Below are 25,893 nucleotides of genomic sequence, written 5' to 3' on the forward strand. Positions count from 1 at the left end.
TCCGATTATTTCGTCCCATGTAATGCCCGCAGCCCAAATATCTTGGATAAGAACTTTGCCATGTACCAAGAAAAATGATAACAAGCCTAACGGGTCAAAAAGACTCATGACCACCTTCAACACTTCCCGTTTGGTAGGGACGTAGCCATGTTTCAAAATCGGTTTTAGGTCACTGCGCATATCAAAGGTAAAGATGAAGGTATCATCGTTTGGCAGCCATTTCATGCCAAGAACTGATTCCGCTTCTCCTCGCAACAGCAGCAACTCCTTTCCCTTTTCACTTTGTGATTCCCCTATTCCTTCTAGAACTTGCGTTGAATTTGACATGAAATTTCGTAATTCGAATCCCCCTTTAGAATGAACTAACGAGACTTCCTTCGTCACGTCTATGGCTTCCTGGACGGTTCTAAAGCTGTCCAGGTAGTCATCTACATAATGGTTTTCTATAATGGCAGTTGCAGCGCGGGGAAACTCGGTTGCAAATTCTTGGGCATTCCTGTTCTTAATATATTGAGCAGATGTGGGCGAGCATGTTGACCCAAATGTGGCCACATCCATCACGTAGGTTTGGATGGGTTCCTTAGGGCTATCACGCCAGAGAAAACATTGAGAAGATCGATCTGCCAGCGATATGGAGATTTGATGAAACATCTCCCGTATGTCTCCACAAATTGCTACCGGAAACTGACGGAAACGACACAGTACTGTTATCATTGGCGTCAACAGATCTGGTCCCTTTAGTAATTTAGAGTTGAAGGATACCCCGTGGGATTTGGCTGCAGCATCCCAGATCAGCCTTGTTTTCGTAGGTTTTTTGGGGTTTTTAACGACACCCAAGGGGAGAAACCACGTTCGTTTTGGGTCCATAGAGTCTAGCTCCTGCATGGTCGCCTTATGTGCGTATCCTTTACGCTCATAATCCCAAATTAGCTGTTGAACGGAATTTAGTAGTATTTCATCCTGTCCTAACTTTCGCTCGAGTGAATGGAGACGACGTACCGCCATTGCATAACTTTCAGGAAACTCCACCTCATCTGCTCTCCAGAGGAGCCCTGTTTCAAAACCTGAAGAAGTTGTGCGTGTTGTTTCTTGCATGATCCGCCGTGCCCTTTTATCCTCCTCTGATTCTACTAAATGGAGCCCATAATCCACTGAGTCTAACGTAAAGTAATCTCGAAGTTGCTCGTTCAGTTCGCGGTCAGGATCTGACGTAGCTGCGAGATGGAAATTGACAGGAACCACTCTTGAAGAAAATTTGGGAGCACATCCATAAATGCCCCAACCCAGACGACATTTGGCGGCGATTGGATCTCTTCTTCCTCCTTCGCGAACTTTAAGGGGTACAGCCAAACGTAAATTGTCAATCCCTATGAGTAGCTTCGGTTGAGCATTCTCGTAATCTTCTAAAGGTAAACCTCGTAAGTGTGGAAACTGATGGCAGAGATCCCTGTATCGCAATGTTTGTGTTGGGAGGACTAGACTATCAACTGTGTGAGCCTGCATAGAATGTGTTGGAGAGTCAGAACCCGAACCGACTATTCCAATTTCTATTCGTTGAGACTTCGATTCCTCACGACTCATATTCCCTGTCCACAGAAGCGTAAGAGGCTCCTTCTGACCACGAACTCCTAATTGTTTGGCAATGCTGGCTTCAAGAAGGGTCAGAGATGAACCTTCATCTATGAAGGCAAAGACAGTAAGCGACGTTCCATTTGCAGCTAAGACCACTGGTTGGATGCGGAATAAGGGTAATTCCTCGATGTTGGATATGAAGTGACTTGATGAAACATTGAGAAAATGTGGACCTGGGTTTAAATTATGCAATGAAGTGTGATGTTTCACTGAACAACCGGCTACGCCACATCCTTTCCACGATTTACATACATGGCCATTTACCGTGGTTGTTGGAGCAGGTTCTGCATAGACCTTTCTTTTGAACTATTTTCCACTTTTCTTCAATATTCATTGTGTTGAACTGCGAACAGTCTCCTACACGATGACCTTCTTTAGCACACACAGCACACACCTTACCTGCTTTCTGGCTATCTTTACAACTATTACTCGCTTGATTACTGGAACTGGGCTGATGAAGTTTGGAGTAGTGTGTTTGCAGCATACCCCTTTCTCGTCCCCTCTGGTTGTCGCTCCGTGTTGTCCTGTTGAACGCCGGTATTTCTGATGTGACTTCGCTTGCAGCTGATACCAACTGGGACATGAAGCTCCCAAAGGTAGCCAAGGTGACTACAGGATCTTGGTTTTTGTACACCACCCAGCTTAGCTTGAGAGAACCCGGCAGTTTCTCAACAAGTTCCTGCAGGAGCACTGGGTTTGAGAGGTGATTCTCCTGATGTGCCCCAACGAGATGATCCACTAGGTTTTGCACAGCCAGGCCAAATTCCATAAGTGTTTCCAGTTTATCTTGACGAGGCGGTGGAACTCGATGAATTTTGGTTATCAATGACCGAATCAGTAGATCGGGTCTTCCGTACAATGTGCGCAAAGTTTGAATGACGTTGGGAACACTAGTTGGCAGCAGTAGGCGACTCTTGACGGCCTCTAGGGCATGACCCCGCAAGCATCTCTGAAGACGTATCAAATTTTCGGCGTCGGTGTAGCCGCAAGCTAAAGTGGACTGCTCGAAACTGCTTGCAAAAACTGGCCAATCCTCGGGGTTCCCGCTAAAGACCGGAAGCTCTTTCCCAAGTACTTGACGAGCAGCAATTTGCTCCGCCGTTAGTACTGGTAAGCGAAGGTATGACGGCTGTTGTTGATGTAGCAATTGTCCAGCTAGGTTTCCGTTATTTGGTAACGCATGTGAGAACCGATGCTGTCTGTGTTCCGGTTGCGCAACGAAATTTTGTAACTCGTGACTAGCTGCTCGGCGGGGAAACACTAGTCCACTTGCGGGGTTAAACGGTCGCTCCGAAAGTCTCATCTCTGAATTAGTGGTGGGTCCTGTGTTGGCAAGACTACTTGCCACCGAAGGTTGATGAGCTGGTAAGCTTTGTTGAGTCTGTGAGACAAACTGTGAAGAAACCCTTCTTTCCAACTCTGGAAGGTGCGCGCCACGCTCCTCCGGTTGTATGGGGAGTACTAAGTTGGGATGGACCATAGAGTGTATCAATGGCTGCTCAAGATCAGTCGCAAGTCGCATCGTCGCCGGAATTGAAGCAGCGCGTGCGGGCCGACATGGAGATGGAACACGTTCGCCGGAATGAAAAAGTTGGGGTGGGAGAGTCGAATGGATCGAATTGTTTCCACGCCAATCCTTGGGTATACGATCGGGAACTTCCGCAGCCGAGTCGAGCCATTTTGCTACTCTGTCCTGAGTATCGGCGATTGAATCACTCCTACTGCTGGTTTCAGCTATTTGGCGAATAAGCGCGCTTTTTTTCTCGAGGGATTGCTTTCGGATTTCTTGCTGTCGTATCTGCATTTCCTTATCTTTCGTCAATTGCAGTTCTCGCAGTTTTCTTTCCGCTTCTAACAAGGTCCTACGGTCTTCGATGTTTCGCTGCATTTCATCGATTTCTCGTTGTTGAATCTCGGCTTTTTCTGTTAGCTCCCGCTCTTCTAGTTGTTGTTGTTCCTCCATGACCTTGAGTTGGGCTTCAAGTACAGATCTTTCACTCAACGCTACACTGGGTACCTTTGCAGCGCCGCTCTTTTTAGCAGAGGATCGTGTGGATCTATCCGTCGGCGGGACATTAAGACGTGATCCACTTTTGGTGGAAGGACGCTTGAGCTTACAGCTACCACACGTGAATGTTATTTTTGAAAAATCTCTGATCGTGGGATCAACTCCGGCGCAACTAAGATGCTGCCATTTGCCACAGTGATCACAGGCTATCATACGATGTTCGGCTTGATCCGGCAGGTCACATGATTGGCAAGTGTAGGTGAGCTCATAACTCTTTCGAAACTCCGACATATTGCTTCCCACAAACAAAATTTCTTGAAGATTTTGTGGGGGATATTCGGCCAAACTCCTGAGAGCAAACTCCGTATTGCAGTAGATAGTCAGCTTCAAGCTGTAAATTTATTACGATTATTTGGCGAATTATTAACAGGGAAACCTACTCACAAATTTTGGTGAACCAATTCGTAAATGTCGGGTATTATCGAGGTTTGAGCTTCTGCGGCCTAACTCTATAGGATATCTACAATGTACAATGTCTTAGATTGATTTAAGTTCAAGTTTTACAAGAAATACCTGCGTCTAGTCAAAATCCTAGGAATGCTTATGAGCAGTTTTCCACTATAGGTTAAGGTAATATGGTAATAAGTTTTATATATATGGATAAACAGTCTGTCGAATTCATAGGTAATTAATATAAATTTCAGTCACAATATAACATTATTATACGTACAATCTACCAGGCGCAATAGGAATAGTTTAGTAGACACCGTAATTAAATGATTTATAAATTTACAACAATAGAAGCTTAAAGCATATGAATCGATATTAAAAAATCATCAAAACAAAGTTTTTCTTCATTCCCTCGCTTTGTTCATTTTGTCAGTTCGTCCGTCAGGTTGAAGTTTCATTCCTTGACAGCTATTCGCCGCGTCCATTAGGCAAGCGTCGCTGCTACGAGGGACTCCATCGCTACAGAACGCTTTGAGAGAGCAGAAAATTTATTTAATCACCGCCTCTTTTCTTTTTCTATTTTGTTCCGATTGCGCGCTCTTCAACCAAACGTGCATGCACTGTTTGAAGCGGTATGGGTTACAAAAAAAGATATTTTAGTTACTAGATAAAGATTGTCGCTTCGGTTCCCTTTGTTCTGCTGTCCGAAACATGTGTGGTACATACCTGTCAAATCGTATGGATTTTCCTTCTTTGACATTTAGCTCCCCTATCCTCGCCAGCAAAAGATGTTCCGGACAGCGACGACAGCGACAATCTTTATCTAGTAACTAAAATATCTTTTGTTACTAACCGATGTGCTTTTCTGCATCGGCACTAAACCGTGCACTGCTAACGAAAAACGGCTTGGCTACCTATACATCACCGATTGCGGTTAAAGCGGGAGACCTACACATTCAAAATAACGCGTGTATGATGCAAGGCAAACCGTTCTCGGCTGAAAGTGCACGTGATTGACAACATGTTGCGGTGCGTCGTTTCGGTATCGTGGAGTAAAATACAACGCGCCCCCATCGCAGCATTTCAGTTGCCTCATATCACATGTCGCCTGTAAAACATCCGTTCGTATTGTAGGATTATGTATTTATACCTAATCGTTAAATTTGTACTAAACATATGACAAATGCGAATAATCCAAGTATATATTTGTATAAGAATGACAAGAAATCCATCGAGAGTTTAAATGTTAGGGCTAAAATTGCTACCTGTGCAGTGCACAGGTTGCACATGCGGACGCGACGCCTCTGGTTATTACGATTCGAAAATTGACCGTGCAAACCATATGCATGAAGTCAATGTTTCTGCCAGCACAACCGGACAACTTACGGTTGTTATAGGGCAAAACTCATCTTCCTTCTTGTCGGAATTTTACTTTGTGAAATGAATCCAAATAACTCCCATTAGCTCCAACGCCCTATAAGATCAATAATTTTGAAACAACACTCAGTTAAATTATTGGTTCACGTAGTTCCGCAGCGCAACGTTTTTTTGCATATGGTTTGAACAATCAATCTTCGAAGTGTTATAACTTTTTTCGTGGACGTTTCAGTAACGTACCTTCTTCAAAAGTAAAAATGCGTAAATATTCGTTTTCCCATACTAATTTCCATACAAACTTCAAACGCGATGCGGGAAGCGAGGATGCAACCAATCGGTCCCAAATTCTACACAGTTGTTTAGAACCCGAAAGAATTTCGAAAAACCATTGATTTGAAAAAAAAAATACCAACTCGACACTCTAATGGACACGTTGAAAGTGCGTTTCGCAAAGATTTTAGTCTTAAAAAATTTTCCTAAAAGAAACGCTTTTAAAGTTGCACTGATTGGTGTGTCTATAAAAACTAAAGTTGTAAAACGCGAAACATCCTGTGCCGTCTGGTTACTTGGGGTACAACAAGAAAGCGAAAGGCAAAAAAATCTGAGATTTCTGCAAATTATCTACTCCATAGCCTATCAGCTCTTTTGTATTCGACATAAAAACAAAAATCAACTTACCATGTACACAGTCCTGTCTCCCAATTCGTTTCCACTTTCCTGCACTTTTATCAAATAAACGTATTGGATTGATTTTGGATACGGTGCAGTCCCATCTAACCCAACATCCTGTCTATGGGCAGTGGAGTGGTCAATAGAATGATTTACATCCCTGCTGCCTGAAGTGTTATCGTAACGATTTTGGATGCTCGAATGATTTTTAGCAATACTTCTTCTCGCTCGTCGCACACGGCTCTCTTTACGTGCATGCTGTTTTGGAGTCTTGCGTTCATGCTGGTGTAAGCCGTTACCAGCATGCGGAGAAGTGTCTGCTTTTGGCGACTTCTGCAGCTGATCCCGGGAAATTTCAATAACCAGGCTTGTACTATCTCGGCAAATAAGCTGAATATTGAAAGCCAGATCAGCATTTTGGGAAAGCTCAGACTTTTGCTCCATCTTATCTTCTGAGCATAGTTTGTAGCACACTTCCAGGGACTGAAAACGGAAAGAAACAATAAAAAATTAATTGGAATCGAGTGTTCGAGTGGTATATACCTATTGAATGTTTATTATTTATTGATAATCGGATCAAATTTCATAACTATTAGAAGCACATTGCATATGGAATATAGGTAGGTAGAACGATAATGCACAATAGAGTTAGAGCAGTTTCATGGGAAATCTTTGCTTCATCAAGTGAGTTCAAGATTTGTTTGAATCGTTTTAGGGTTTTGTAACCGCCAGGAGCAGAACAAATATTTAAAAATATATGTTTTCTTATATTAATGTCCGTTGCGTGAAGTGAGTATGCAACCGATCCAACAAAAATATATTTTTCTGCAAGCAAAAAATGACAGCTTCATTTATTTTACATATGAACAGAGGCGTGGGCAGCAGGGACTTTGTCCAAGGGCTTGAAGATCCCTCCCCAGGCCATCTGCGAGTTGTGGTGCCTGCCTAGGATGTGGTGGGGTTTGACAGTGGGCCCGTTAACATTTTATAAAAAGCTGTATGTACTCACAAGTAGGCTCCACCAAAGCGACCGTGTGCCGCTCAAAGCGCACAAGCCCAAGTCCTGTTGTTAGGTGGAACGCTGAAAAGACCTGACACGACGGCCCTCCGACAAGACAGGGTTTAGCGCAGGCCCAATAAGCCGTCTTTAAAACAACCATTACGAACGACATAGAAGATAATACGCCACGATACAATCGGTAACGACCTAGGCGACGAATGAAGGATCACGATTTGAAGCTTGGACCCGACGAAAGAAGCGTTCTATGCACAGCAGGAGCAGACATACGATGGATGCCCACTGCGGGACGTCAAAATCGTCATCGGTGACATGAACACTCAGGTAGGAAGGGAGGAAATGCATAGACCGGTAATCGGACCGGATAGTCTGCATACTGTATCGAACGACAACGGTCAACGGTGCATAAACTTTGCAGCCTCCCCCGCAAGAATATCCACAAGACCACATGGAAATCAAATCACCTAATCAAGTAACGAAAAACCAAATCCACCACGTTCTAATCGACGGTAAATTCTTCTCCGACATCACGAACATACGCACTTACCGCAGTGCGAATATATATATTTTTTTTTTGTGTCTTTATTAAAGAGACTTTCAGCCCGAGGCTGGCTCGTCTCCGGATCAGTGCGAATATTGAATCCGACCACTACCTCGTTGCTGTATGTCTGCGCTCAAAACTCTTGACGGTGTACAAAACGCGTCGGAGTCGTCCGCCGCGGCCAAACATTGGGCGGCTACAAGACGGTAGACTAGCCCAAGACTACGCGCAGGAGCTGGAAGTGGCACTCCCAACGGAAGAGCAGCTAGGCGCAGCGTCTCTTGAAGGTGACTGGTGAGATGTTCGATCCGCCATTGAAACCACCGCAACCGCTGCACTAGGCACGGTGTCCGGGATCAAAGAAACAACTGGTATGGCGGCGAATGTGAGCAGTTAGTTGAGGAGAAGAATGCAGCATGGGCGAGATTGCTGCAACACCGTACGAGGGCGAACGAGAAACGATACAAACGGGCACGGAACAGACAAAATTCGATTTTTCGGAGGAAAACGCGCCAGCGGGAAGATCAAGACCGTGAAGAGACGGAGCAACTGTACCGCGCTAATAACGCACAAAAGTTTTATGAGAAGTTAAACCATTCACGCAAGGGCCACGTGTCACAGCCCGATATGTGTAAGGACATAAACGGAAACCTTCTCACAAACGAGCGTGAGGCGATCAAAAGATGGCGGCAGCAGTACGAAGAACACCTTAATGGCGATGTGGCAGACAACGGGTGCGGTATGGTATACGCAGGACATACGACTTCCGTCTCCGAATCTTCAGGAAATCCAGGACGAGATCGACCGACTGAAAAACAACAAAGTCCCTGGAGATGACCAACTACCAGGAGAGCTATTTAAACACGGTGGAGAGGCACTGGCTAGAGCGCTGCACTGGGTAATTACCAAGGTTTGGGAGGATGAGATTCTGCCGCAGGAGTGGATGGAAGGTGTTGTGTGTCCCATCTACAAAAATCACATTGCTGAACGCCGCCTACAAGGTACTCTCCCAAATAGTATGCCGCCGACTAACACCAATTGCAAGAGAGTTCGTGGGGCAGTACCAGGCGGAATTTATGGGTGAACTCTTTACCACAGATCAGGTATTTGCCGTACGTCAGGTATTGCAGAAATGCCGCGAATACAACGTGCCCACATATCATCTATTTATCGACTTCAAAACTGCATATGATACAATCGATCGGAACCAGCTATGGCAGCTAATGCACGAAAACGGATTTCCGGATAAACTGACGATGGATCGGGTGATGTGCGTAGTTCTAGTTTCAGGGACATTCTCGAGTCCCTTCGCGCAGAGGGTTACGGCAAGGTGATGGTCTTTCATGTCTGCTATTCAACATCGCTTTGGAGGGAATAAAACGAAGGGCATGGATTGACGCGAGTGGTACGATTTTCACAAAGTCCGTCCAGTTATTTGGTTTCGTCGACGACATTGATATTATGGCACGTAACTTTGAGAGGATGCAGGATGCAGGATGCCTACATCAAACTGAAAAGCGAAGCTACACGGATTGGACTAGTCATTAACACGTCGAAGACGAAGTACTTGATACGAAGAGGCTCAAGAGAGGACAACGTAAGCTACCCACCACGAGTTTGTATTGGTGGTGACGAAATCGAGGTGGTTGAAGAATTCGTGTACTTGGGCCCACTAGTGACCTCCGATAACGATACCATCAGAGAAATTCGCAGACGCATCATGGCAGTCGTAATCGTAAAAACTTTGGATTCCACAAAACGCTTCGATCGAATAGAGTTCGCCGCCGTTCCAAACTAACTATCTACAAAACGCCCATTAGGCCGAAAGTTCTCTACGGATACGAGACCTGGACTATACTCGCGTATTGCGTACCATCTATGGTGGGGTGCAGATGGCGGACGGTACGTAGAGGAGGCGAATGAACCACGAGTTGCATCAGCTGTTGGGAGAACCGCGAAAATCGGACGACTGCGGTGGACCGGGAACGTAGCCAGAATGTCAGACAGTAATCCGGTGAAAATGGTTCTTGACAACGAACCGACGGGAGCAAAAAGGCGAGGTGCACAGCGGGCAAGGTAGATTGATCAGGTGGATGACGATTTGCGGACCCTTCACAGACTGCGTGGTTGGTGGCGTGCATCCATGGGCCAAGTTGAAAGAAGAAGACGTTTGTGTACTGCACAGGCCACTCCGGCCTTAGTCTGGTAATAAATAAAATAAAAAATGTACAGAGGCGTGACACGGTGTAAAAAAATGGATTATTATCGAAGTTTCATGTACCTCTGATTTTTTTTCACAGAAATTTAGGCAAGGTCATTTGAAATGAGGTATGGGGTGTTTTAAAATATTTCACCGGCGATTTTTTTGAAAAAAGTGATTTTTATTGTTTTCTTCTCTAATATACCGTACAAAAATCAATTGATTACCCAAAAAATGATCAATCATTGTAATTAATCCTCAAAATTGAATATGTACACATTTATAGACTTTTTGGAGTAGAAAACCTATCTTCAAATAGATCTAAATATTTGAAAAATATCAAATTCTGTAATTCAAGCCTTCCTGGACTATTTATTTTTTATTTTTGCGTTATTTTAATTTTTTTATTGAATGTTGTAATCACATTTCTTTCTTCCGACATTCGCACTATTAGACCAGCCCATTGTCAGTCTGCCATATTTTAAGGGGTAATATTTTCCTCTAGATACAGTGTCTCATCATTTGTGGGGTACATACCAAGTACAATGACCTTACCGAATATTGTTAGCAGCACATTTTGCTTGAAAACCCTAAAACCTAACTGTTATTAGTTATACAGAGCAAACTCCATTTTCGGTTGCATGTTGCGGAAGCTATATTGTTGTTACAAGCACAACTGTTCCACATTTGATTCCATATTTGTGTGGATCATTCATACTTTTATAAGCAGTAATCTGGTAAGCTGTAAAAAAAACAGTTTTTGCACCCAAGTAATAATTATGATTTTATAATGTTTTTGAAGATAGCGATTTACTCTTCAGATGTGCTATGAAACCATTATACATAAGCAGCTACAACAATGTTCCTATGAAGAATGTCTGCTTTAAATAGGGTTACCTCTGGCGTACATAACCAGTTTTAAGTCTAAGATAGTGAGGTGAAGAAAAAGAATTCAGATGGAAACGAAATTTGATTTTTATAATTCCTCAGTTCTTCGAGTGGGCAATTACGGACATGAAACGTTAAAAGCAGCCTATGATACGGTGAGCGGTCAAAAAAAAAGACATGTGGCTCATACGCGCGAATTACAAGCAAAATCCATCATCAAAGGAGAAAACATTCTGAATCTCATAAAATACGGCGCACTCCAGTGGGCAAGTCATCTAAAAAAATGTCAGGAGATGGAATTGCAAAAACAATTTTCATCAGAGAACAATATAGATGCCAGAGATAGATTATTGTTTCAGCAAAGATTTCAAAACATAAAAATTAACACTAAAACACTTTAAAAATATTTTTCAAAATTTTATATTTTATATTTATATAGGTTAACTATATAGATATGAGAAAGGCAAAAAGGCTTCAAATGTGAATATGATCAATTTTGAGGGGTAAATTGCAATGATTGATCCATTGTTGGGTAATCAATTGACTTTTTGTACGGTATATTAGAGAAGAAAACAATAAACATCACTTTTTTCAAAAAATCGCCGATGAAATATTTTAAAACGCCCCGTACCTTATTTCTAACTAGCTTTATGTACCCGGCCTTGCTCGGAATTGCCAGTTTGGTTTGCAGTTTTCTTTTACAATCGGAAAATGATAAAACCAATTGATCAACAGGGTAATTGTGTTTAGGGTATCTGTTCCTATATCAATAACAATAAGGCAATGCGCATATAAAATGCATTGATTTCTTACCAAATAATCAAGAAACATGAGAATAATTATGCTCGGCTCACGGCATTTTTAATTGAAAACAATTTGGTAACTTCAAAAATGAAATTATTATCACATTTTAGAAGAATTTAGCTGAAAAACATCATCACCGCCATGCACCTATTTCAATAACATTCAAGAATAGTTAATCCTATGCCTGTACCTATATCAATAATACTGTTTCCAACATAAAATACGCACACTATTACTTGTGTGTATACGTAACGATATGATTGCAGTGATGCCGAATTCTGCAATGTTTTGTATTTGAGTTGAAATATAATTACGAAATTGCAGTCTTTGTTGTAGTTTCAACTTATCAGCTAAATTTTATGTTTGTCGTAGATTATCTTTTCGATATACCTTATTTTACAAACATAAGAGTTGAATTTCACAGTAAAAGTTTATTCAAGCATTTTTGAAATAAAAATCTAGGTCGGCAACCCTTGAGAGTACTGCAAGGCATGTAAACAGTTTGGAATACGGGCAAGGATAATTTAGACGTTGTTCGAAATAAACCTATATCAAACTATAGGAAATCGCGTTGGTTTTTCAAATATAATTATATGTATAGTGAAAATGTGATGTGCTTTATGTGTTGTGAAGTGAATTTTGAAAGGATACACTTGTGTGAGCTTGAAATTGAGTGGAAAACAACGGCGTGAAAACGGACGAATCTGCTAGTAGCAATCGAGCAGTGCATCAAACCAACAGTTCAGAGGTAGGAAAATGAAAATAAAAGTGCATAATAATTTTATCTTTTAATAATTTGATTCTTGTGCATTAAAACATTGCTTTAAGAAAATCTTGAATAATATTTGAAACATTCAAGAATGTGTTCCATCCATTATTGTGTACATACGATGTGAGAAATTGTAATTAAATTGATTTTTTATTTGGTTTATCGACGGTTGGGATTAATATACGGGCTGTTATTAATATGGGAACAGATACCCTACTTATTCATACTTTATCATTTGATTAAAAGAAGGCTTTTGGAAACATTGACTGATTTTGAAGAAGGTATCTTGGGTTTGAAAGGTCTTATTCCGGGAAAACGTCTATTTCTAAAGAAGGAAAAACATTCATCGATGCCATATTCGGGCAACGCATATTTTTAAAGAAGGGATCACACCCACCATTGCCTTATTCCGGGCAAATGCCTACTTTTGAAGAAGCAATCACATCCACCATTCAGAAGGAAACACATTAATCATTGCTTTTCACTGGGCATACAATTATTCCGATGAACAACAATACCCAATCCCAATACAACCCCACATCCCATTCCAAAAGTCCCTTCCAGCCTCTCTATAATAATTTCCTTTGGGTAGGGATTATGTGCTTACGTGTTTGGTTTTAATTGACCTATGCGATAAAAAGGTATACTAAACTGTTCGTTTAATGAATATACCCTCTCTCTCATTTAGCTATGGCACTCATACCCAGTCTGATATAGTCTTCCTTAGACAGATAATATGGGTTCCAAATTTGATGGACATCGATAAATGGGTTCAGAAGTCATTCTGAATTGATCGATAACTAAACAATACCCCTTGTCCCACACCCTCCCCTTTTTTTTAAAATTACTTAACTACATCCACTAAAATCGCTTCCTTAGGACAGACAATATTTGATACAAATTTGGTTCAAATTGGTCATGAGGCTCAGGATTTACATTGAGTTGATCGATTGCTAAACAATACCCCTCCCCCCATACCCTCCCTCTTTTGTAAAGAACACCCCTCCTCCCACACCCTCCCTCTTTTCCAAAGAGCATGCCTAACCCCCTATCGTCCCCTTCTTAAGATAAAGAATTTGTGTTCCAAATTTGGTCGAAATCGGCCAAGGGGTTCAGAGTTTACACTGCGTTGATCGATAATTAAGAAATACCCCTCCCCCCATACTCTCCCCTTTTTCAAAGAGCATACTTAACCTCCCTATCGTTCCCTCTGTTAGATAAAGGATTTGTGTTTCAAATTCGGTTGAAATCGGCCAAGGGGTTCAGAATTTAAACTGCGTTGATCAATAGTTAAGCAATACCCCTCCCCCCATACCCTCCTTCTTTTACAAAGAGCACGCTTAACCCCCCTATCGTTCCCTCTGTAAGATAAAGAATTTGTGTTTCAAATTCGGTTGAAATCGGCCAAGGGGTTCAGAATTTACACTGAGTTGATCGATAACTAAGCAATACCCCTCCCCCCACACCCCCTTTCCCTTTTCCAAAGAGCATGCTTAGCCCCCTATCGTCTCCTTCTTAAGATAAGGTAATTGTGTTCCGAATTTGGTCGAAATCGGCCAAGGGGTTCAGAATTTAAACTGCGTTGATCGATAACTTAGCAATACCCCTCCCTCCATACCCTCTCCCTTTTCCAAAGAGCATGCTCAACCCCCCTATCGTCCCATCCTTAAGATAAAGAATTTGTGTTCAAAATTTGGTTGAAATCGGCCAAGGGGTTCAGAATTTACACTGAGTTGATCGATAACTAAGCAATACCCTTCCCCCCACACCCTCCCCCTTTTCCAAAGAGCATGCTTAACCCCCTATCGTCCCCTTTTTAAGATAAGGAATTTGTGTTCCAAATTTGGTCGAATTCGGCCAAGGGGTTCAGAATTTAAACTGCGTAGATCGATAATTAAGCAATACCCCTCCCCCCATACCCTCCCCCTTTTCCAAAATGCATGCTCGACCCGTCCCCTCCTTGAGATAAAGAATTTGCGTTCTAAATTTGGTTGAAATCGGCCAAGGGGTTCAGAATTTACACTCAGTTGACCGATAACTAAGCAATACCTCTCCCCTCACACCCTCCCCCTTTTCCAAAGAGCATGCCTAACCCCCCTATCGTCGTTTCCTCAAGATAAAGAATGTGTGTTCCAAATTTGGTTAAAATCGGTAAATGGGTTCAGAAGTTATGCTGGAACATACATACAAACATACATACAAACATTGAGTTTTATATATATAGATATAGAAGATAGAAGATAGAAGATAGAAGATAGAAGATAGAAGATAGAAGATAGATGACCTTGCCAAACTTTCTGTGAAAAAAAATCAGAGGTACATGAAACTTCGATAATAATCCATTTTTTTACACCGTGCGTGGCGTGATAAATTCTTCAACCTGTGTATTGTTCGATTAAATTTAATATTTAAAAAAAAAACACATATAAAAGGGACCTGAAAGGACATGACACATCCAATATGAACAATTTATTTTCCAGCACATCTATCAAATATTTGCTTTTCGAGACGGGATTGATGCATCGAAAGGCAAATTCCTTTTAAAGTAAACATTTCCTGACAAAACCACATTATGTATTCGACAGAGTAAGATTTCATCTATCAAATAAGGGAATTAATTTCGAAGAAAAATGCTTGCATTATATGTAAGCGATAAAACAATGTTTGTTTATAAAATAAGTTACTACTAAGTCAGCTACTACCCATTTTCCGAATTACCTCAAATTTAACTTAAAAGTGACATTTCGCAAAATTACAAATTACCATCATGAGAATCGTTATGCTTTCCAATATGACTAATAAGACATCTATCTATCTATTCAAAAATTATTCAACTGATGCTTTTCATTTTAATTTAAGTTATTTCGTAAAATGAAATGAAGCCTCAATCGAAGGAAAGAAAATTGAAATATATTAATCATGATTAGTTGATTAATAATCAATTGTAATTAGCATGTCATATTAGAAAAATGAAGTCTGTACAATTCAGTTCATAGTCTAAACTTTTCTAAATTAATAATCATTCTATTTTCAATTTATTCCTTTGATAAATTTTCAGGATAGGTCGAATGTCGAACCGTTTTTCCTTCATCAGCATGGACATTTGCTCATATCAATTTCCATAAATTTATGTGAACCATGGACATTCGTCATATCCCCTAGGTTTTCCACAAGGTATACGGATAGCTCCCTAACTAAATATATTGAATTTCACAAAAAAAATCTTTCTAATCTTCTCTAAATCTGAATTTCATTCAAAATGTTGACCCGTTTCATATTCGCTATGTCTGCCACAATATAGACTTTTATCCAAGAATGTAAATGTCTGTTTACATTTTGCTAATATTGTCGGATACTTCAAAGTCGAATGCGTCGAATGATGCGTGTATGATGCATGACAAAGCGTTCTCGGCTGAAAGTTACGTGTTGAAACGGCGTGGGTCGTTTCTTTATCCTCGAGTAAAATATAACGCGTCTCCATTGCAGCATTTTGCTTGCCACACACCACATGCCGCCTATGAAAAATCCGTGAATAATTTCCGATTATGCATCCCTTATCGTCCAATTGGAACAAAACCTATACTTCTTCTTCTTATTGGCATTATATCCCCCACTGGGACTTGCAGCCTCGCAGCTTAGTGTTTATTTAGCACTTCCACAGTTACTAACTGCGAGGTTTCTTAGCCAAGTTACAATTTCTGCATTCGTATATCATGACATGAGGCTAACACGATGATACTTTTATGCCCAGGGAAATCGATACGATTTCCAATCTGAAAATTGCCTAGACCGACACTGGGAATCGAACCCAGCCACCCTCAGCATGGTTTTGCTTCATAGCCGCGCGTCTTACCGCTACGCTCAGGAGGGCATCATTCCAAAGCTCTCGATAGCGCTCGTTATTTGAATGTGAATAAAATATAAAGTGATAGAATTTAAAACACAGGGCATTTATTCTATTACGAATAGCACATATTAGTCCTGCTCAATTACAGCAGTCGATTTCAAGTTTCCCGTAGCTTTTTGTTATCACGTGACTGAGGCTGCAAAAATACAATGCTATTAAAAGCCAGAAACACTTTAACGTGCAGATCCATCAATACTCTAAGTTCAATTATTCGGACTACCAATGTTTAATTTAACATATTTGATACTTTAAAGAGTAGGATACCTTCAATAATGTGATATCTAATTACATTATAATTGAGTTATGGGTTATGAATAACCAGTCCACGTATTTGTTATGTGTTGATGATGTATGTCACCTCTGGCGTTGTTGATTTTAAATAAATACTCATCTATCTCGTGTCACGACGAGGAGCTGTGCTCGCAGCAACTATGCTCGTTTTGCCTTTCGTACACAACAAAGTTGTACCGAAAGGCTATCGTTTCAGTTTTTATAAGAGTTTCGAAGATCATAGTTTGTCTGTGTGCACACAGGACACATAATTCTAGAACATCATTAGACAACATAATGCAAACGGATTTTCTTGTATTCGACGAGAAATGATGTGTGGTTGATCATTATTAATTAAGCTCGGTTTCTTCTTCTTCTAATTCTTCTTGTTCTTCTTCTTCTTCTTATTCTGCTTCTTCTTCTTCGTCTTCTATGGCTCTACATTCCAACTGGAATGGTTTTTCAACTATTCAATCAGCATTTCCTCAGCTATTACAATTGAATAACTGCAAGCTTTTCTATGCCCGCCATTGCATCAGTATGTATCTTGTCAAGTACAATGGGTACACTACGCACAGGGAGTCGAGAATGTTTCCTACCCGAATACATCCTGGACCAGACCAAGAATCGAACTCGCCATCTCCGGATTAGGAATCCTACGCCTTTGCTCGTAAGGCTTGTTCTCATGATAAAATGGTGAATCAAATCGTAAAGGTTAGGCTGAAATACGAGAAAGGTGGTATCACTACTGGGTAGATTAATTTAGGTTTTTTCTTGTACATTTGAAATAGGCATTGCAAACAGCAAAGTGGTTTACGTACAGAGTGAAAACTATTGCTGAGCTGCGATATATTATTGATATATATGAACTTATGTGCAGTTTACATTTGTTGCTTGTGCATATTCATAGTTCAATGTCAACCCACTATTCATATATTTTAAATATATTTTATTTCAGAGATTTTATCCATGTCTCATCTGCAATGGCGTGTTTTTAATAAATTGGGAATAATTTTGCGTAGGTGATAAATCCTTCTCGTATGGTGACCTACCAGGTCAAACCCGATGGAATCGAAATTTGAGCACTCCCTTTTTCGTTATAGGGCTACTACAGTTTCGCCGGGGGACGGCCAGTGAGATTAATAACTGCAAAGCGAAATAATGCAATACTGAATACAATATTAAATAATTAGTTTTAGTTTTCAATGCAGTTCGAATAATCCGAGTTCAGCATTGCATACCATGGAGCACCGAAATCCATACAACAGCAATGGCATACTAAACGGTTACATTTTAATCTATTTTCGAATGCATCATTATCTCTTTATTATAATCCAAAACACTGTGTCTGAAATCTTTATGTCCGAATATGTCCATTAAAAACAGCTGAAATTCTGTTCTATATTCACTAACTGTTGTAATCTATTAAGACTTATTTTAGCCCATTGTATCATTCAGTTTCCATCGAAAATGCAATAGTCCTTGAAGAAGTCTAATGCCTTTAGTTTGAAGCGACGAAGCTTTTTTATATATTTTTCAATTGAATTCAGTTTATTACTAAAAATTTCATTAAGATCCCACTACCACCCCTATTGGTGCTGCTTCCCCTAGATTACGTTTACCCAATTGTGATATGAGCAACTTACCAAATTCTACTTCTTCTTATTGGCATTACATCCCCCACTGAGACATTGCCGCCTCGCAGGCGGCAATTCAGCACTTCCACAGTTATTAACTGCCAAGTTTCTTAATCAAATTAACATTTTTGCATTCGTATAACACGATGATATTTTTATTATCCAGAAAATGTCTAACCCGAAAATTTCTTAGAGCGAACCGGGAATCGAACCCAGCCACATTCAGCATGGTCTTGCTTTGTAGCCACGCATCTTACCGATGGGGTGAAGAAGGCCCCAAATTCTCCAGTTCTCCTATTCAACTACTCTTTTTTGAATGGGTGCGGTCTCGGGACATGGCGGGGCCACTACAGAAATCGACCAATGTGTATGAATGTGTAATCATAACTCAAAACATAAAAAATAAGCGTTAGGTATATTCCAAAAGAGACCCCTCTAGTGTTTGGATCAAACCCATGTTTATTAAAGTTTAGCTTACAAGATTGCGGTGAGCGAACCTGTTGAACATCGTGTTATGTTTAATTGTTTCCTTACCGTATGGGTTCCTCCGTCTGCCAAGCACCGTGCAGCGCAGGATGCAATCCTGTACAGTTGTTGGTCTTCATGTTCATTGTGGGCCAGCAGTTTGTCGCAGTTGATGTTGTTGGAGAAAAACACTGTTATGCAAAGCACTTGCACGTACTTTAAGATTATAACTTGCATCGTAATGAGGCTGAAATGCACTTCAATTAAACGCACTTGGGACCGATCCTAATTGATTCACCACCGCGACTTCACCATCTGTGATTTCTCACGCATCAAGTGCCTGTTACGGTTAACCAAGTAGTGGTAATAAAGTGCAAAAAAAAAACAACTAATGTGAGAACACTTGTCTTCTGCGAATCAATTCTGCTTAATTCTTCAAGAGGAAATTTTAACGAGCTTAAGGTTTGTATATATCACTCCTATGGTAGTAAATTTTTCTTAACGAGAATCATTAGAAATATTTAACCGTTTAACACCGATTAGTTGATACTCGATGAAATATCTGTAAATAAGAAAAAACAAACACGCGTCAGCTTAACATAAACGTATACGTTTACCGTCAAATAAAGTAATATATGTAATAGAAATTGGGGAACGATAGAAGATTCCATATCTCTGCCATATATGAGGGGGTCAAAAGTAAGGGGATATAAGTGACGAAAACATAGCTGCATGAAAACGGACTGCATTTGTTTCAAAACTTTTTCATTTTAATAAAACACAGTGAATTTGGGACCGAGTGAGGAGGGATATCTTTAGGGAGATGACAATTTAGAACTAGTATGGAGAAACCAGCAGGGAGGCAGCAGGGACTATGTCCAAGGGCTTGACGATCCCTCCCAAGACTAACTGTGGTAGGGTTTTGTAGGGCTCTGTTGCATGTATCCGCAAACAGGCTCCGCCAAAGTGACCGTCTCACTATGAGGTTTTAGGCGGACATTAATCTGAAAATCAACTTTCACCAATCATTTTTCACTATTTTTACGAATTATGGTTTTTGAAATATTAGTTATCGAAGTTGAGAAAAGGTAAAAAACGCGGTTTTTCCTCCCAAATCTTGGTTAACTTTATTTAAGTTTTTGCAAGTTTTTTTTCTGATACGATACCATGGTTTATATATAGCATTGTAAAGATAATTAAATAATACACGCCGGTTGTGCGCGAGATCGCGTATATTTGGCGTGCACCATTTTGTCATATTGAAGTGACATTTCGAAAACTCAAACATCCATCCATTAGTTGCACTCACTGAATGAATTTTATTCAATTGTTGAAAAATATGAAAAATAAAAGAGCAGAATTTTTTGCCAAATGTGTAGCACATCTCTGATCATTTCATATGACAAGGAGTTATGTGCTAGATTTTCCATAGTTGAGGGAAATAAACAGATGACAGCGAATAATTGAAGAGAAAAGACAGGGTCCACGAGATCATCCTTAAATTTCTTCAAGAGCTTGGCCCCGCAGACTTGCTAATGTCCAGTTCCGACAATCGTTGCTCCACTTCATCACGTATTGAATCCATAGAGTCCATATCAGCGGCATCTAGAGTATTGATTTCATTCACAGGATTGCATTAGCATTAGGTTGGACACTAATGATACTCATGTTTTACTTTTGAGATCATTAACTAGAAGGCTATAAAAAAATCAATAAGGGGAGTGGTCCTTGATTCCAGTTTTTATCAAACATAACAAAAGCATGAGGATTACTACTCCTTGCCATGCCCGTCTTCACCGTAACTGGGGAGAGGGAGGAAGTGTTGATGTGGTACTTACTTAACGAGAGACCACCAGCTTAGCGACACCTTCATAATTACCACGGAGTTGGATAATGAGGAAGGTATTCGTTGGGTCAGGATTTGCCTGTAACTGGCAATGTAACCGTGGTAGGATCCGTCTCGCGATCAAACTCAGTATTTGAGATGAAGATATTGCTTCATGAAACATCCATCAAAGCAGTTTTAACAGAAGTCGCATGAATGAATTCCAGATGTTCCAGATGAATTAGAGATGCTTTCTAGGCACCCCTATTTCTAACTCTCGCAATCCATTTGTGGCAATCACCAATTGCATGACATAGTGGTGAACTTTAGCTGGAAAACGAGATCCAAATATTTGTTGTTTTGATTTGGTAAATCGCAAACTTACATAAGTCCATCTGACAATAAACCATCAACAATGGTGATATCAGAGAGTGATGAAATACGATCAGGTAAGAGAAAACAACCTTTTCCCTCATTAAAGCACGTTTTTCGTTTCAAACAGATAGGTTAAAATAACATTGCAGTATGCCTGCAATCAAAATTCTCGACGGTGTACAACACGCGTTGAAGTCGTTCGCCGCGGCTAAACATTAGGCGGCTACAAGACGGTAGACTAGCCCAAGGCTATGAGAAAAATCTTACAGGGGGGAGGGGGCGTGTCTAAAAACCCATAAAAATTGCTTACGTAATAAGTGTACGACCCCTTACGAACCAGCGTGAGCGGGCGTTGCATGCAAAGGTGGCGGCAGCAGTACGAAGAGCACCTGAATGGCGATGTGACAGACAACGGTGGCGGTATGGTGATGAACCTGCGAGCACGAGCGCAGGACATACGTCTTTCGGATGAGATTGGCCGAAAAACAACAGAGCCCCTGGGGCTGACCAATTACCAGGAGAGCTGTTTAAACAATTAAAGTAGGATTGCAGTAACTACCGCGCAATCACATTGCTGAGCACCACCTACAAGGTACTCTCCCAAATGTTATGCCGTCGACTAGCGTCGACTATGGGCGAACGCTCCACCATGAACCAGGTGTTCACCGTACGTCAGGTATTGCAGAAATCCCACGAATAAAACGTGCCCACACATCATTTATTCATCGACTTCAAAGCAGTATATGATACAAACGATCGGGACCAGCTATGACAGCTAATGCACAAACACGGATTTGAGCTTGAGCTTGAGCTTGATTGACTGGTCGTAGTTGCTACTCCATTATGACCAGATCAGCTGTTCTTGCACAGAGAACCAACAGATGTTTGCTTGGGACTAGCTCACATCTTCAATGTACAAGTACTGGTGATCTCATTTGTTAGGTCATACTGGCGCCTGCCACATCAGAATGCAAGTCAATGTAGGGAAGGGGGAGGAAATGATGATGCAATCACTCGCCCACTGCAAGCCGAATATACCTCTGCACTTGCCACGAGTTCATGCGGAATTTGTTGGAATTTTTGGGTTAGGTTCGAGAGGCAGAGGTCCGTCTTGGTTAACGAGCTACCAATGTGATAGATAGGAGAAAGCAACTGATGGAATTTCTAATTGGATGTTTGGAAACGCGCTTTATAGTTCATTTCGAATTCTAGCAGATTACTGTTAAAATATTCAAGTTGAAGGTATAGGAATTGAGATGGAAACGGTATGGAAGGAAGTCCATTTCCAGTTCTAGCGATTGCTAGAACATGAGAAATATAGAGAAAGATACAAAGTAGGAGAATGGAACGGACCTGGGATTGAACCCACGACCCCCTGCGTATGAGGCAGAAGCAGTAGCCATATGACTACTGAGCCCGCTTTTGACAGCTAATGCACAAACACGGATTTACGGATAAACTGATACGGTTGATCAGAGGAATACGGCAAAATGGTGGTCTTTCGTGCTTCTTATTCAACATCGCTTTGGAGGAAGTAATACGAAGGGCAGGTATTGACACGAGTGGTACGATTTTCCCGATGTCCGTGTAGCTATTTAGTTTCGCCGACAACATTGTGGCACGTAGATTTGAGAAGATGAAATACACCTACATCAGCCTGAAGAGGGAAGCAAAGCGGATCAAACTGATCATCAATACGTTGAAAATGAAATACATGAAGAAGAAGAAGCTCGAGAGAGAACAATGTTAGCCTTCCACCACGAGTTTGTATCGGTGGTGACGAAATCGATGTGGTTGGAGAATTCATGTACTCATTGGCTCATTGGTGACCTTCGATAACGATACTAGCAACAAATTCGGAGAAGCATCGTGGCAGGCAGGTACGTAATTTGGGCTCCGCTAAACGCTCCGATCAAATAGAGTTCGCCGCCGTAGCAAACTGACTAAAGCTCATTAGACAGGAAGTTCTCTACGGCCACTAGACCTGGACGATGCTCGTGGAGGACTAACGCGCTCTTGAACACGGAGGAAAAGCCGCTTAGTTTGAAACAACCAAAATGTTGATTGATTTTCAAACTAAAAATTATGCTTGTTTCAAAACCAACATTGTTTGTCAACAAAATAGTACAGGTGGAAACTAACGTTTAACTTAAGTTGTTTCTAACTAAAATTACGTTTTGTTTCAAAATTCATTTTCTTTGTTTTAATACAAAACGTTTGTTGTTATAGCCATCAAACTAGATTGTCCCAACCAAAATTTGGTTTGTTTGGCTCAACAAAACATGTGTGCTACATCACTTCAGAAAGAAGAACTGCAACCATGTTTATCTAATACTATTAGAATCACGAAATTGATGTTTTCTCCATTGAGGCCTGATTAAACATCTTACAATTTTTCTAGAAGGTAAGAAAATATGCATTAGCATCAGAAAATATATCTATCTTTCTCTTTATCATCAAGAATACGGATCCGTTTGCCGCTGTTTTTGGTGAACACTCGCAACAGACGCAGCTGACGTGGCCTTCAATGTGAATTTCAGTACGGTGCCCTAAAATTTCCACGAGCATTCAACGAATCGACGATGCCAGCGGGGTAGAAATAAGCTTTTCAATTCCGGTCTATACCTTTGAAAAAATCTACGATAGCCAAATAGCGATAGCGCGGATTTAACATTCCGCAAATCGCGCGTCAATACATTCAATGTGTAATTCAATAACTTGTACTATTTGCATAACGTTTAAATGACTATATAAAAAATAAAATCGATATGAACGCTAAATACAAGTTAATTTTTTTTATATCAGCTATTTGGTCCACTATATGGAAGTAAAATCTCAACCATTTTGTTGTTTGATTCAAATGCTTACTTTGGTTGATTTAAACAAATAGGTTTAATTCTAATTGGTTGAATAGGTTAAACCTAATTGGTTTGATTCTAATTTTTTTTTGCTTATTATAAACTAAACTTCTTGGTTGAAAACAACCAAAATTGTTGGTTGTTCAAGAGCTGTCAGGCGAAACAACTATTATTTTGGTTGTTCCAAACAAAAGATTGTTGAATTTACCTCCCAAATCGCGAAAAATACAACCTTCTAGTTTGTTTCAACCAACTGACTTGTTCAAATCAGAATAAAAAAATGTTTGTTCCTAATTCAACCTAGAGGTTTGGTTGAATTGAACTAAGTTTTGGTTGTTTTTACTATTATTTTTTCTCCGTGAAGTTTTCGAGAGGAAAGTGCTGCGTAAGGTTCCTTCAAAAACAGAGAAATGAAAAGGAATTTGAGGTGTTATTTTTGTTTTTTTAGCTGCACGCATGTTATATTAATGACACACTGGTGGTATTCGTACCATGTACAAGTTGTACCATAGGTGTGTCACTTTGTACCATGCTGGTACAACGTGGAAAACCATGGAATAATATGAACTAGGGTACATAACCGTGGTATTCCACGGTCCTTGTACCATCAGTGTGTCTTTAGTATTAGCAGAAAGTAGTGACGAGATAGGATATAGGTTTTCTTTTGTTTTCCTTCGTCAGAAACAGTGAATTGACGTTCATCGCATAGAACAATGGATACTCTTGCATGTGCAAACAAAATATTGCCCACAAATTGGTTTTGAACGCATTTTGGAGCAAAATGATTATTCGTAAAATGAGTGTAAAGCCCCAAACGCAATACAACGGAACGGCGACGGAAACGGAAAATTTGACAGAAAATATATGGGCTAACTGTCAAATTTTCTGTTTCCGTCGACGTTCCGTTGTATTGCGTTTGGGGCTTAACGATGCGATTTGGTATGAAAAACTCATCTGTGATGCATTCCTTCTAATTCGCAAAGAAGTTTACTCGCACGGGAGGATAATTGAGATTTGTGAATGATTTCTCGCTTAACTTTTCAAAAGGACCTAAGTAACATTTTTTTCATGAATTAATTTGAATAGCGCAATCAACATAAAAACATGAAAGCTTTCGATTGCAGTACTCAAATTAAATCATGAAAAAAATGTTACTTAGGTCCTTTTGAAAAAGTTAAGCGAGATTTTACCGACACTGGTTCCCCATACCCGTAAGTAAATTTATGCAAAGGTTTTTTTCAGAATTGATTGACTGGATACCATACTACATGTCATAAATCGAGATCGCTTGTGATACTGCAATGGAAGTTCAAACAAAGAGATTATTAGTCTTTTTATGTGGGTGGTGGTCATATATGTATACTGCACATTGCACAAGCAAATAGGACGGTTCCAGCAAACGATAGTACTAATATCATGGGCAGAATAGATGCATGCTACTCTCTTTGAAACTGTTGCATGACTTGATTTGATATCTACCCAATGTAATCAAATTACAAAAATGTATTTGCCTTTACCGAACAAAAGGTTTCAATTTTTATTGTTGGCTATGAAGTGGTGTCCGAAAGATAATTTTTGTGCTAACTATATTTTCTTACATCTAATACATGCATTCATCTCTTAGACTAGGGATTTGTTCCAAATAGTAAATAATGTGGTGTTAGATACCCCCCCCCCCTCCCCTCAACCCAAATTTTTAAAATTTCGTTCAAACCTTCATATATTTTCGACTGCGCCGCTAAATAAAACTAATGAGTAAAGCTTTGCAATTACAACCCAGAAACATTCTGAGCATTTTTGGAAGGTACAGGTAATTTATCGACTTTCAGTAAACAATTGCATTCATCTTCATTTTTTCAGGGTTTTGTTTAGTGGAATGCTGTCATCCGCTTATAAGCCGTGTTAGTGCTGTTCTGGATTATAACTCAATTTTTGGAGTCAAAAACGAGACACTGAAGACGAGCACATCTTTAATCTGAAAATACTTATCGTAAAGTTACAATCAAAATGTGGAATTAAAAAAAAAATATTTCATGTATGATCTAGATTTGATTGAGTGGATTTGATCTTCAGGAACTCGCAAGATACAAAGTATCGTATGCTAGCCTATGTTGTACCCAACAAATGTGCTTATTTCGATATTGTAATGCTATTGTAATTTATTGTAATTTAGAAATTCACATTTTTTCGGTAATTTTGA

At 40.3% G+C, this 25,893-nt stretch overlaps 2 protein-coding genes across 6 annotated transcripts in view; one reads left to right on the top strand and one right to left on the bottom strand.

The window, feature by feature from the left end:
* The window catches only part of LOC134211601 (tyrosine-protein kinase receptor torso-like), a 198,300-nt gene that overhangs the window by 147,428 nt on the left and 24,979 nt on the right, over positions 1–25,893 (bottom strand). The window contains exons 2-4 of one of the 5 annotated variants that reach the window (XM_062688625.1): positions 19,162–19,197; positions 18,705–18,882; positions 6,146–6,619 (exon numbers count right to left, since the gene is read on the bottom strand). In XM_062688625.1, the coding sequence (XP_062544609.1) occupies positions 6,146–6,619; positions 18,705–18,872 (642 nt within the window). In that variant the 5' untranslated portion in view covers positions 18,873–18,882; positions 19,162–19,197. Of the gene's footprint in view, positions 1–6,145; positions 6,620–18,704; positions 19,198–25,893 lie in introns of all 5 variants that reach the window. The other 4 variants (XM_062688624.1, XM_062688622.1, XM_062688626.1 and 1 more) reach the window with 4 other exon arrangements.
* The window catches only part of LOC134211604 (transposon TX1 uncharacterized 149 kDa protein), a 179,235-nt gene that overhangs the window by 96,801 nt on the left and 56,541 nt on the right, over positions 1–25,893 (top strand). The gene's annotated exons all lie outside the window — the stretch shown is intronic.

This window comes from Armigeres subalbatus, chromosome 2, assembly GCF_024139115.2.
Source record: "Armigeres subalbatus isolate Guangzhou_Male chromosome 2, GZ_Asu_2, whole genome shotgun sequence".
In the NCBI taxonomy this organism is placed as follows: domain Eukaryota; kingdom Metazoa; phylum Arthropoda; class Insecta; order Diptera; family Culicidae; genus Armigeres; species Armigeres subalbatus.